Source organism: Musca autumnalis, unplaced genomic scaffold (genome assembly GCF_047663935.1).
Source record: "Musca autumnalis isolate F117 unplaced genomic scaffold, ASM4766393v1 scaffold_1, whole genome shotgun sequence".
NCBI classification, from domain to species: Eukaryota; Metazoa; Arthropoda; class Insecta; order Diptera; family Muscidae; genus Musca; species Musca autumnalis.
Genome location: NW_027411644.1, coordinates 73,753,890 through 73,768,184, shown reverse-complemented (window position 1 = coordinate 73,768,184; position 14,295 = coordinate 73,753,890). Strand labels below are relative to the sequence as shown.

The following is a 14,295-nucleotide window of genomic DNA, read 5'->3' as shown; positions in this document are numbered from 1 at the left end:
TGAACAAGAAAACGACAACGCAAAGAACACGAAGAAGATAGAGGCAATCCACAACAACTCAGCAGCATGTGTTACAACTATGGGATGGCCAACTAAAGCATAACAATTTATTGGGGATTTTATTACAAGCATTTGCTTGTTCTTGATCCATGGACCTTGCCGCTTCTATCCATTCTCCAAAGAGGGAGCTAGGGGAGGATGTGGTTGGTTGAGGTCGTATGTCAACCACTTATTCTTCTTCATCATAATGTCAAGTGTCAATCATATAGATGTGTTGGCCTGATGTTACTAACGCCTTCATGTTGTTGTGCTTTTTGTTCTTCTTTTTAGAGATCCTTTCTCGCTTGTCTTATTTATGTTTTTTCTTTTCTTCTTCTATATTCTCCTTTATTGTTTGTTTGTTTGCCTTACTTACCCTTCTATGGGATCCAATGCTATGGACCGTGGTATATCCAATTCATCTTCGATGAGCACTTTACCCATATTGCCATCAAAGTTTGTCAGCTCAATGGTACATTTGTGTGTATCGGTAAAGTAGATGTGATTGTAAATCCAATCGACAGCCAAACCATCTGAGGTAACAGTATGCTCCTTGAGTACAACGGTTTTATCACTGCCCTCGTCAATGGGTGCCCTGAAAGAATAAACAAAAAGTGAATTAAATGAATTGTGGCCACACAACAACAAAACGGACAATGAATAAAAAATTAAGCAATTGTCTGGAGCCTAGAATAAGCCATAAAAGGAAAACCTATGGGAGGTTAGTTGAGCGAGTGGGTGTTTAAAGATTGATGTTTTAAAATTGACCAAAAATAGAAATGAAAAATACAAAAAAGACGAATTAAGGGAAAGGTTAAATGTGACATCAAATGAAATCCTATCCTACCGAAAACCATATGCAGCCTTTTGAATTGAAATTTTCCCAGCGAGACTTATTTTAGCTAGTCTGACTTGACGATTTCCCATGGAAATCTCTATTCAGCCAGGCTGAATTGATGTTTACCCATGGAAACTTCTATTCAGCCAGGCTGAATTGACGTTTACCTATGGAAACCTCTATTCAGCCAGGCTGAATTGACGTTTACCTATGGAAACCTCTATTCAGCCAGGCTGAATTGACGTTTACCTATAGAAATCTCTATTCAGCCAGGCTGAATTGAAGTTTACCTATGGAAACCTCTATTCAGCCAGGCTGAATTGAAGTTTACCTATGGAAACCTCTATTCAGCCAGGCTGAATTGAAGTTTACCTATGGAAACCTCTATTCAGCCAGGCTGAATTGACGTTTACCTATGGAAACTTCTATTCAGCCAGGCTGAATTGACGTTTACCTATGGAAACCTCTACTTAGCCAGACTGAATTGACGTTTTGCCTATGGAAACCTCTATTCAGCCATGCTGAATTGACGTTTACCTATGGAAACCTCTATTCAGCCAGGCTGAATTGATGTTTACCTATGGAAAACTCTATTCAGCCAGGCTGAATTGACGTTTACCTATGGAAACCTCTATTCAGCCAGGCTGAATTGACGTTTACCTATGGAAACCTCTATTCAGCCAGGCTGAATTGACGTTTACCTTTGGAAACTTCCATTCAGCCAGGCTGAATTTACGTTTACCTATGGAAACCTCTATTCAGCCAGGCTGAATTGATGTTTACCTATGGAAACCTTTATTCAGCCGGGCTGAATTGACGTTTACCTATGTAAACCTATATTCAGCCAGGCTGAATTCACGTTTGCCTATGAAACCTTTATTCAGCCAGACTGAATTGACGTTTACCTATGTAAACCTCTATTCAGCCAGGCTGAATTGACGTTTACCTATGGAAACCTCTATTCAGCTAGGCTGAATTGACGTTTACCTACGTAAACCTATATTCAGCCAGGCTGAATTGACATTTACCTATGTAAACCTCTATTCAGCCAGGCTGAATTGACGCTTACCTATGGAAACCTCTATTCAGCCAGGCTGAATTGGCATCTATCTATGGATACCTCTATTCAGCCAGGCTGAATTGACATCTATCTATGGATACCTCTATTCAGCCAGACTGAATTGATGTTTACCTATGGAAACCTCTATTCAGCCAGGCTGAATTGACGTTTACCTATGTAAACCTATATTCAGTCAGGCTGAATTCACGTTTGCCTATGGAAACCTTTATTCAGGCAGACTGAATTGACGTTTATCTATGTAAACCTCTATTCAGCCAGGCTGAATTGACGTTTACCTATGGAAACCTGTATTCAGCTAGGCTGAATTGACGTTTACCTACGTAAACCTATATTCAGCCAGGCTGAATTGATATTTACCTATGTAAACCTCTATTCAGCCAGGCTGAATTGACGATTTCCTATGGAAACCTCTATTTAGCCAGGCTGAATTGACGCTTACCTATGGAAACCTCTATTCAGCCAGGCTGAATTGACGATTGCCTATGGAAACCCCTGTTCAGCCAGGCTGAATTGACGTTTACCTATGGAAACCTTTATTCAGCCAGGCTGAATTGACGATTTCCTAAGGAAGAGTATTAAACAGGTAAACATTTACATTATAAAATCCACTGGCCTCACAACTTTAAAAGATTCACTTAAATGGGATTCGCTTCAATGATGGGTACAGTAGGTGAAAATGTGTTAATTAAAACTCTATTGCTAACGTGAAGAAAAATTTCCATTGAAACCATGCAATATGGACCACCTACTGGGAACTACTGGAATGAGCACACAGGGAACATGTTATCCACCATAATCAAAAGAACTTTTTTAATATGCAGGGATAACTGATGGAAGTTAAACAAAGAGCCGGAAACCCGCTAACAATACTAAGAGGGGTTGGTGTGGCTTATGATATGATGTGGATACCGTGAAAATTCATTTCCTCCCTTTGCGGAAAGGCCATGGAAATTCTTGCTAACAATATGGAAAACTCATTTAGGCTTGTGTCAAGCCAGTAAGCTCGCTCCCCCACACGCTTATTATGGCTACTCATTTAGGATTTTAAAAATTCAACCCATCCATCCCATCCAATCCCGCTACTTCAAATTCACCAAATACTCACTTGTAAATGCTTTGAGTGGTCACATCACTCCAAAAGATCATTCCCGTGCGGAAAACGAAATCCAAAGCTGTCGCAGATTTTGTATTATTCACAATCGATGTCATTTCCATGTGATCCAAAGCGATTTTCCGTATATCATGACGACGTGCTAACAGCAATGAGGCATGTCCTTCGGTCGCTTTACAGCGTGTATGATTGCGTGGGTCACGCATATAACCCTCAACACACTCACACTTATAGCCGCCAACTTCATTAATGCATATCTGTGAGCAGGCTCCAGGATTGTCGGCACACTCATCGACATCCACACAGGTTTTGTTGTTGATTAATTTGTAGCTGGAACAAGAGTAAAAGGCAAAGCAAAGGAATAATGAGACTGTATTTTAAAGAATTTGTTGAAATTTCAATAGGAAAATGCTATTCAGCTTGGCTGTATTGAGGTTTTCATAGAAAATCGTCAATTCAGTCTGGTTGAATAGAGGTTTCCATAGAAAATCGTCAATTCAGCCTGGCTGAATAGAGGTTTCCATACGAAATCGTCAATTCAGCCTGGCTGAATAGAGGTTTCCATAGGTAAACGTCAATTCAGCCTGGCTGAATAGAGGTTTCCATAGGTAAACGTCAATCCAGCCTGGCTGAATAGAGGTTTCCATAGGTAAACGTCAATTCAGCCTGGCTGAATAGAGGTTTCCATAGGTAAACGTCAATTCAGCCTGGCTGAATAGAGGTTTCCATAGGTAAACGTCAATTCAGCCTGGCTGAATAGAGGTTTCCATAGGTAAACGTCAATTCAGCCTGGCTGAATAGAGGTTTCCATAGGTAAACGTCAATTCAGCCTGGCTGAATAGAGGTTTCCATAGGTAAACGTCAATTCAGCCTGGCTGAATAGAGGTTTCCATAGGTTAACGTCAATTCAGCCTGGCTGAATAGAGGTTTCCATAGGTAAACGTCAATTCAGCCTGGCTGAATAGAGGTTTCCATAGGTAAACGTCAATTCAGCCTGGCTGAATAGAGGATTCCATAGTTAAACGTCAATTCAGCCTGGCTGAATAGAGGTTTCCATAGGAAATCTACAATTCAGCCTGGCTGAATAGATGTTTCCATGGGAAATCGTCAATTCAGCCTGGCTGAATAGAGGTTTCCATGGGAAATCGTCAATTCAGCCTGGCTGATTAGAGGTTTCTACAGGAAATCGTCAATTCAGTCTGGCTGAATAGAGGCTTCCATAGGAAAACGTCAATTCAGCCTAGCTGAATAGAGGTTTCCATAGGAAATCTTCAATTCAGCCTGGCTGAATAGAAGTTTCCATAAGAAATCGTCAATTCAGCCTGGCTGAATAGAAGTTTCCATAAGAAATCGTCAATTCAGCCTGGCTGAATAGAAGTTTCCATAAGAAATCGTCAATTCAGCCTGGCTGAATAGAGGTTTCCATAGAAAATCGTCAATTCAGCCTTGCTGAATAGAGGTTTCCATAGGAAATCGTCAATTCAGCCTTGCTGAATAGAGGTTTCCATAGGAAATCGTCAATTCAGCCTGGCTGAATAGGGGTTTACATAGGAAGTCGTCAATTCAGCCTGGCTGAATAGGGGTTTACATACGAAAACTTGCATCCGAACAGACTCAATTGCCGTTTGCATAACAAAAACCTGTACTTACCCCGTTTCACATTCGCATCTATAGCCAATCGGTTGATCCACGCACTTATGCATACAGCCACCATTTTCCACGGCACACTCATTAATGCCACACTTATTGGCCGGTTCGTCTTCGCCATCGGGACAATCTTTGCGTTTGTCACACACCCTTGACAGGGGAATACATTGGCCACCACCACAATCGAAATGAGTTGTTGAATCGCACACAGTCTGCTTACGAATGCCTGAAAAGGGAGAAGAGTAATCCAACCAACGGAAATTGGAATTTGCTGTAATTTCCTTTAAACTCTCAATAAAACTTCAGACTTACCGCAATTAAGTTCATCACTCTTGTCTGCACAATCATATTGGCCATTACACGTAAGGTGGCCGGCAATGCATGAACGATCACTGCACTGGAATTGATCTGGACGACATGTCTTATTTTTGCAATTGCTCTGAATCTCATCATCGCCATCCGGACAGTCACGTTCTCCGTCACACAACCAGCTGGAGTGTAAGCAGGTAATGCGATCTTTGCACTGGTATTCATGGGCCAGGCATGGGATTTTAGTGTTGGTAACATTTTTACAACCCTGGAGAGAAGGAGAGACAGAGGAAAGAAACGTTATTAAAGAGAGAGAAAAACTAATAAGAAGCTAAATAAAGCTTTCAATAAACTCCAGTATGAATGAAATAATGGAATTCGTACCCCCCGAGTAAGAACCATTTAACAATTCCCAAAACTGTCTGCAAGAATCAAAATCATATAACAAGCAAACATACTGAAACTACAACTTCAATTTCACAAACTAAAACACAGAAAGTTTTGCAATCCATTGATGGTCACAGCAGACCGCAAGTAATCCAAGCAATCAACATGTCCATCCGCAGGACACATCAAACTCATTGAAAAACATTCCATTGGTGCTGAAACTGAAGTTGCCTTTCAACTTTGGGGATTAATTACCACATGAATTAAAGTGTTCTCTGTGGCAGATTTTTTTCCAGGACTCCTGTACATTTCTCATCTATACCATCAACGTCAAAGTTGATTGTTTTGTTAGCTTTACAAAACAGAGCAAAAAAGTAATACTACGCTAACTAAGGGGAGCTACGAGTGGCAGAAACGAATAGTAGCATCGTGGTTCCATAAGAACTTCAATTCAGCCTGGCTGAATAGAGGTTTCCATGGCAAATCTTCAATTCAGCCTGGCTGAATGGAGGTTTCCACGGGAAATCTTCAATTCAGCCTGGCTGAATAGAGGTTTCCATAGGAAATCTTCAATTTAGCCTGGCTGAATAGAGGTTTCCATGTTAAATCTTCAATTCAGCCTGGATGAATAGAGGTTTCCATGGGGAATCTTCAATTCAGCCTGGCTGAATAGAAGTTGCCATGGGAAATCTTCAATTCAGCCTGGCTGAATAGAGGTTTCCATAGGAAATCTTCAATTCAGCCTGGCTGAGTAGAGGTTTCTATGGGAAATCTTCATTTCAGCCTGGCTGATTAGAGGTTTCCATGGGGAATCTTCAATTCAGATTGGCTGCATAGAGGTTTCCATGGGAATCTTTAATTCAGCCTGGCTGAATAGAGGTTTCCATGTGAAATCTTCAATTCAGACTGGCTGAATAGAGGTTTCCATGGGAAATCTTTAATTCAGCCTGGCTGAATAGAGGTTTCCATGTGAAATCCTCAATTCAGCATGGCTGAATAGAGGTTTCCATAGGAAATCTTCAATTCAGCTTGGCTGAATAGAGGTTTCTGATAGGAAATCTTCAATTTAGCCTGGCTGAATAGAGGTTTCCATGGGAAATCTTCAATTCAGCCTGGCTGAATAGAAGTTGCCATGGGAAATCTTCCAATCAGCCTGGCTGAATAGAGGTTTTCATAGGAAATCTTCAATTCAGCTTGGCTGAATAGAGGTTTCAATGGGAAATCTTTAATTCAGCCTGGCTGAATAGATTTCCATGTGAAATCTTCAATTGAGCCTGGCTGAATAGAGGTTTCAATGGGAAATCTTTAATTTAGCCTGGCTGAATAGAGGTTTCCATGTGAAATCTTCAATTCAGCCTGGCTGAATAGAGGTTTCAATGGGAAATCTTTAATTCAGCCTGGCTGAATAGAGGTTTCCATGTGAAATCCTCAATTCAGCCTGGCTGAATAGAGGTTTCCATGGGAAATCTTCAATTCAGCTTGGCTGAATAGAGGTTTCAGATAGGAAATCTTCAATTTAGCCTGGCTGAATAGAGGTTTCCATGGGAAATCTTCAATTCAGCCTGGCTGAATAGAAGTTGCCATGGGAAATCTTCAATCCAGCCTGGCTGAATAGAGGTTTCCATAGGAAATCTTCAATTCAGCTTGGCTAAATAGAGGTTTCCGATAGGAAATCTTCAACTCAGACTGGCTGAATAGAGGTTTCCATGGGAAATCTTTAATTCAGCCTGGCTGAATAGAGGTTTCAATGGGAAATCTTTAATTCAGCCTGGCTGAATAGATTTCCATGTGAAATCTTCAATTCAGCCTGGCTGAATAGAGGTTTCCATGGGAAATCTTTAATTCAGCCTGGCTGAATAGAGGTTTCCATAAGAAATCTTCAATTCATCCTGGCTGAATAGAGGTTTCCGTTAGGAAATCTTCAATTTAGCCTGGCTGAATAGAGGATTCCATGCGAAATCTTCAATTCAGCCTGGCTGAATAGAAGTTGCCATGGGAAATCTTCAATTCAGCCTGGCTGAATAGAGGTTTCCATAGGAAATCTTCAATTCAGCCTGGCTGAGTAGAGTTTCTTTGAGAAATCTTAATTTCAGCCTGGCTGATTAGAGGTTTCCATGGGGAATCTTTAATTCAGCCTGGCTGAATAGAGGTTTCCATAGGAAATCTTCACTTCAGCCTGGCTGAATAGAGGTTTCCATAAGAAATCTTCAATTCAGCCTGGCTGAGTTTAAGTTTTGAAGGGGTATCAAACAAAATGACTAACTTATAACACCATTTACCTTATTGAAACTAATACAATTTTCTTTCATTGCCACTTCACTTGAACTTTATTGAGTCCAAGAATTTTCTTTAGCTGCTGCTCACTTTTTGGTTTTTCTGGGTCTTTCACTTTTCTCACTAGCAGTTTAAAATGGTCGTCATTTGTTGTTTTGTTTTTTCTTATCCTACAACACTTAGACAAAATGACAGTCAAGCTGGCAGACAGACATTGGTTTCTAACTAAGTTTTGCTTTGTAAAACATTATGTTTTACTGTAAGTTTCTCAAATTTACACTTTCCCCATACCAACGATTGGAAAACGAGTCTTTCCAAGAATTTTGTGCTTCTTCTCCTTCTTTGTTGAGTTTGCAGTTCTTCTGTAATTGATTCACACAATGATTCGTCATTACAGAATAATTAGATTAAATTCACTTTGAAATGAAGTAGCCTGTGATTAGGTTGTGCCACTGAAAGGTCAAAGAAGGACAATAAGGAACAAGTAGAAAGTCGTGAAAAAACGACATAAAAGATTATAAGTCTGGATAGGTCTGTGTTGTGTCATGGTTTTGACGAAAATCCTTTGCGCAAAAACAGAAAATGAGAATTGGCCTTTGATCCTCCCATTAGGTACTATTACAACCACCCATTAGAAGGCGTTTCAGACAAAACAATTATCATTTCAAACTTCAAAATTCTCCACAGACCCCATTTTACTTTCGAACGTAAATACCAACCCGACTTCCGTTTGCATTCAAATGTATGTGGTGGCAAACAATATCAAATTCATTTCCCTTGAAGCCTTCCAAAAAAGCTTTGGGGAATTGTCCAATAAAACAATGTTCACCACGATGTTACTTGCCTTAAATACTTCCACTTCCACAACATATGCCTGGCAACCAAACAAGCAACGAACAAGACCACAGTCATGGGTTCACATATGTGTGTGTACACATGCATACTTCCCAAAAGCAATGAAAACAATTTTTTTCCTTCGCATGCTTGCCTTACTTTGTTAAAAGAGTTTATAAAACAATCAGAACAATAAAAGCAACAAGAGGAACTGGATTTTTTTTTTTGATGATCTGGCTTCGTTTTATTCAAGGCTAACAATAAGTGAAAGCAATGCTAAATATTTAGAACAGCAAAGAATAAAGAGTAAAAATATTTTGAAAGGAATAGAATAATGGGCTTTCCCTAAAACTATATTCATTTAAAGGAAGCAGATCCGAGTTTGACAAATAGAGAGATGAACGGGTAACGTTATTCAGCCAGGCTGAAATAAAGTTTTCCCATATGAAAGCTTATTCAGCCAGGCTGAATTAAAGTTTTCCTATGGAAAACCTTATTCAGCCAGGCTGAATTAAAGTTTTCCTATGGAAAACCTTATTCAGCCAGGCTGAATTAAAGTTTTCCTATGGAAAACCTTATTCAGCCAGGCTGAATTAAAGTTTTCCTATGGAAAACCTTATTCAGCCAGGCTGAATTAAAGTTTTCCTATGGAAAACCTTATTCAGCCAGGCTGAATTAAAGTTTTCCTATGGAAAACCTTATTCAGCCAGGCTGAATTAAAGTTTTCCTATGGAAAACCTTATTCAGCCAGGCTGAATTAAAGTTTTCCTATGGAAAACCTTATTCAGCCAGGCTGAATTAAAGTTTTCCTATGGAAAACCTTATTCAGCCAGGCTGAATTAAAGTTTTCCTATGGAAAACCTTATTCAGCCAGGCTGAATTAAAGTTTTCCTATGGAAAACCTTATTCAGCCAGGCTGAATTAAAGTTTTCCTATGGAAAACCTTATTCAGCCAGGCTGAATTAAAGTTTTCCTATGGAAAACCTTATTCAGCCAGGCTGAATTAAAGTTTTCCTATGGAAAACCTTATTCAGCCCGGCTGAATTAAAGTTTTCCTATGGAAAACCTTATTCAGCCAGGCTGAATTAAAGTTTTCCTATGGAAAACCTTATTCAGCCAGGCTGAATTAAAGTTTTCCTATGGAAAACCTTATTCAGCCAGGCTGAATTAAAGTTTTCCTATGGAAAACCTTACTCAGCCAGGCTGAATTAAAGTTTTCCTATGGAAAACCTTATTCAGCCAGGCTGAATTAAAGTTTTCCTATGGAAAACCTTATTCAGCCAGGCTGAATTAAAGTTTTCCTATGGAAAACCTTATTCAGCCAGGCTGAATTAAAGTTTTCCTATGGAAAACCTTATTCAGCCAGGCTGAATTAAAGTTTTCCTATGGAAAACCTTATTCAGCCAGGCTGAATTAAAGTTTTCCTATGGAAAACCTTATTCAGCCAGGCTGAATTAAAGTTTTCCTATGGAAAACCTTATTCAGCCAGGCTGAATTAAAGTTTTCCTATGGAAAACCTTATTCAGCCAGGCTGAATTAAAGTTTTCCTATGGAAAACCTTATTCAGCCAGGCTGAATTAAAGTTTTCCTATGGAAAACCTTATTCAGCCAGGCTGAATTAAAGTTTTCCTATGGAAAACCTTATTCAGCCAGGCTGAATTAAAGTTTTCCTATGGAAAACCTTATTCAGCCAGGCTGAATTAAAGTTTTCCTATGGAAAACCTTATTCAGCCAGGCTGAATTAAAGTTTTCCTATGGAAAACCTTATTCAGCCAGGCTGAATTAAAGTTTTCCTATGGAAAACCTTATTCAGCCAGGCTGAATTAAAGTTTTCCTATGGAAAACCTTATTCAGCCAGGCTGAATTAAAGTTTTCCTATGGAAAACCTTATTCAGCCAGGCTGAATTAAAGTTTTCCTATGGAAAACCTTATTCAGCCAGGCTGAATTAAAGTTTTCCTATGGAAAACCTTATTCAGCCAGGCTGAATTAAAGTTTTCCTATGGAAAACCTTATTCAGCCAGGCTGAATTAAAGTTTTCCTATGGAAAACCTTATTCAGCCAGGCTGAATTAAAGTTTTCCTATGGAAAACCTTATTCAGCCAGGCTGAATTAAAGTTTTCCTATGGAAAACCTTATTCAGTCAGGCTGAATTAAAGTTTTCCTATGGAAAACCTTATTCAGCCAGGCTGAATTAAAGTTTTCCTATGGAAAACCTTATTCAGCCAGGCTGAATTAAAGTTTTCCTATGGAAAACCTTATTCAGCCAGGCTGAATTAAAGTTTTCCTATGGAAAACCTTATTCAGCCAGGCTGAATTAAAGTTTTCCTATGGAAAACCTTATTCAGCCAGGCTGAATTAAAGTTTTCCTATGGAAAACCTTATTCAGCCAGGCTGAATTAAAGTTTTCCTATGGAAAACCTTATTCAGCCAGGCTGAATTAAAGTTTTCCTATGGAAAACCTTATTCAGCCAGGCTGAATTAAAGTTTTCCTATGGAAAACCTTATTCAGCCAGGCTGAATTAAAGTTTTCCTATGGAAAACCTTATTCAGCCAGGCTGAATTAAAGTTTTCCTATGGAAAACCTTATTCAGCCAGGCTGAATTAAAGTTTTCCTATGGAAAACCTTATTCAGCCAGGCTGAATTAAAGTTTTCCTATGGAAAACCTTATTCAGCCAGGCTGAATTAAAGTTTTCCTATGGAAAACCTTATTCAGCCAGGCTGAATTAAAGTTTTCCTATGGAAAACCTTATTCAGCCAGGCTGAATTAAAGTTTTCCTATGGAAAACCTTATTCAGCCAGGCTGAATTAAAGTTTTCCTATGGAAAACCTTATTCAGCCAGGCTGAATTAAAGTTTTCCTATGGAAAACCTTATTCAGCCAGGCTGAATTAAAGTTTTCCTATGGAAAACCTTATTCAGCCAGGCTGAATTAAAGTTTTCCTATGGAAAACCTTATTCAGCCAGGCTGAATTAAAGTTTTCCTATGGAAAACCTTATTCAGCCAGGCTGAATTAAAGTTTTCCTATGGAAAACCTTATTCAGCCAGACTGAATTAAAGTTTTCCTATGGAAAACCTTATTCAGCCAGGCTGAATTAAAGTTTTCCCATGGAAAACCTTATTCAGCCAGGCTGAATTAAAGTTTTCCCATGGAAAACCTTATTCAGCCAGGCTGAATTAAAGTTTTCCTATGGAAAACCTTATTCAGCCAGGCTGAATTAAAGTTTTCCTATGGAAAACCTTATTCATCCAGGCTGAATTAAAGTTTTCCTATGGAAAACCTTATTCAGCCAGGCTGAATTAAAGTTTTCCTATGGAAAACCTTATTCATCCAGGCTGAATTAAAGTTTTCCTATGGAAAACCTTATTCAGCCAGGCTGAATTAAAGTTTTCCTATGGAAAACCTTATTCAGCCAGGCTGAATTAAAGTTTTCCTATGGAAAACCTTATTCAGCCAGGCTGAATTAAAGTTTTCCTATGGAAAACCTTATTCAGCCAGGCTGAATTAAAGTTTTCCTATGGAAAACCTTATTCAGCCAGGCTGAATTAAAGTTTTCCTATGGAAAACCTTATTCAGCCAGGCTGAATTAAAGTTTTCCTATGGAAAACCTTATTCAGCCAGGCTGAATTAAAGTTTTCCTATGGAAAACCTTATTCAGCCAGGCTGAATTAAAGTTTTCCTATGGAAAACCTTATTCAGCCAGGCTGAATTAAAGTTTTCCTATGGAAAACCTTATTCAGCCAGGCTGAATTAAAGTTTTCCTATGGAAAACCTTATTCAGCCAGGCTGAATTAAAGTTTTCCTATGGAAAACCTTATTCAGCCAGGCTGAATTAAAGTTTTCCTATGGAAAACCTTATTCAGCCAGGCTGAATTAAAGTTTTCCTATGGAAAACCTTATTCAGCCAGGCTGAATTAAAGTTTTCCTATGGAAAACCTTATTCAGCCAGGCTGAATTAAAGTTTTCCTATGGAAAACCTTATTCAGCCAGGCTGAATTAAAGTTTTCCTATGGAAAACCTTATTCAGCCAGGCTGAATTAAAGTTTTCCTATGGAAAACCTTATTCAGCCAGGCTGAATTAAAGTTTTCCCTATAGAAAACACTATTCTGCCCTGGGCTATACCAAAAGGTCGTCTTATAGAAGACAACAAGGTCTTCTTATAAAAGATCACAATGTCTTTTTACAGAACTCACAGTCTTTTTATAAAAGACCACTTTTAAAATACCTAAAATTTGTCTTTTTCATTTTTAAAATCCATTACCTTAACTTTGTTTCCTTGTATCCATCTGATGTCCCATTATTGCATTTTTCATAAAAAGAAAATTATTTTGTTTCCAATTGGCAATTTGTGAAATTGTACAACAAATTTTCAAGTTACTGTCTCTTGAATTGTTGTTTTCTACAATTCAAACGTTATTAATAATTGCAAGCCAACTAGATGTACAATTACAGAATAAATGTTTATTGTCAAATTTGTTGTATACTTTTAGGATGATGACGGCAAAGCGCTGCTGGCCAGTTGCTAAGAGAATACTTCAAAAGCAATTTAAATTATATTGACAATAAAAATTAGAACATAGTCCATGGTAATGGATAACAAAAATTTTGTATTATTCTGAGCTAATGGATGGATGATGCTAGAAATGCTGAGAACTTTTAATTGGGTCATGCAAAATGTTATTCAATTGTTTCCCTAATTTTAAGAAATATGAAAAAAAAAAATATTTCGACTATAAAAAGATAATGGTTAGCAAGTGACAATATTTGGTTTAGCTTGGTTGTAGGCAGGTCGCCACATAGCTCATGGAGCTCCTGGCATATACGAAAACTAACACTGATATTATTATTATTCCTCCAGCCTCCGGTATTGTTATTTTCGGTTAGGGATAATATGAAGCTCGGCACGTTTGAGTTTATTACGACTTTAAAATCTGAGTTTATAACGCCTTGACATTATAGTGTCTTTGTAATCGCCTACGACCTTATAGTGTCGTTGATTTACTCCTATTCAGTCTTCCCCAGAATTTGGCATGAAGTCAAAAACTATTCGGTATTGGATTTACCACGACTTATGCCACGTAAATATGATTCAAACATTTACACCTCTGAGTGTCCCTTTCTGTGAAAGAGACTGTCAATATGCTATGGATTCTATTTCCGATTTTTTCATATGGAACATTAAAGCCTGTCCCTTTAATCCATTCAAATGTTTTATGGCCATTAATAAACTTTTTAAAAAGTACATTACAATAATTATTTACCATTAATAATGGAATAATAACAAAAGTAATCATCATTTATGATTGTCGTAAATATCTACAAAAGTATTATCAACAATAAAACAACTTAAAATTATAAACCACACAGTGATGAATGCCATTTCCCCTCTTTCTTCCCTTACTGGCAAATAAACGTCCACAATTAAAATGCAATTGTGAAAAAAACAAAAGATTTCCCTAAACAAAGGATGCAATGGAAGAATTGCAGAAAAATGCCAAAACAAAATATACGCAAACAAAGAAACTACCATCCAAAGGGAGTCCATAATTTATACATTACTTGCTGACTGGTTAGCTTTGTTTTGTTTTATGGAACTCTTAGGGGAAACATAAAATAACCCACTAAAGCTATTTACAAAAACAATTCTGGGCACTAAGGCATAGACAAATAATACATTTTTCTATCCCCCCTTTGCCACCACAACGAAAGAAGAATCTAGTCGAAAAAATATCACCAACATTTCAAGACTTCTTGCCATTTTGCTGTTGATATAG

At 38.2% G+C, this 14,295-nt stretch overlaps 1 protein-coding gene across 30 annotated transcripts in view; it reads right to left on the bottom strand.

Moving 5' to 3' along the window:
- Positions 1 to 14,295, bottom strand: part of LOC141401375 (low-density lipoprotein receptor-like) — a 652,355-nt gene that overhangs the window by 71,977 nt on the left and 566,083 nt on the right. For all 30 annotated transcript variants that reach the window (XM_073981680.1, XM_073981587.1, XM_073981657.1 and 27 more), the window contains 4 exons: positions 5,029 to 5,293; positions 4,720 to 4,942; positions 3,064 to 3,399; positions 416 to 634 (listed from right to left, as the gene is read on the bottom strand). In XM_073981680.1, the coding sequence (XP_073837781.1) occupies positions 416 to 634; positions 3,064 to 3,399; positions 4,720 to 4,942; positions 5,029 to 5,293 (1,043 nt within the window). The remainder of the gene's footprint in view (positions 1 to 415; positions 635 to 3,063; positions 3,400 to 4,719; positions 4,943 to 5,028; positions 5,294 to 14,295) is intronic.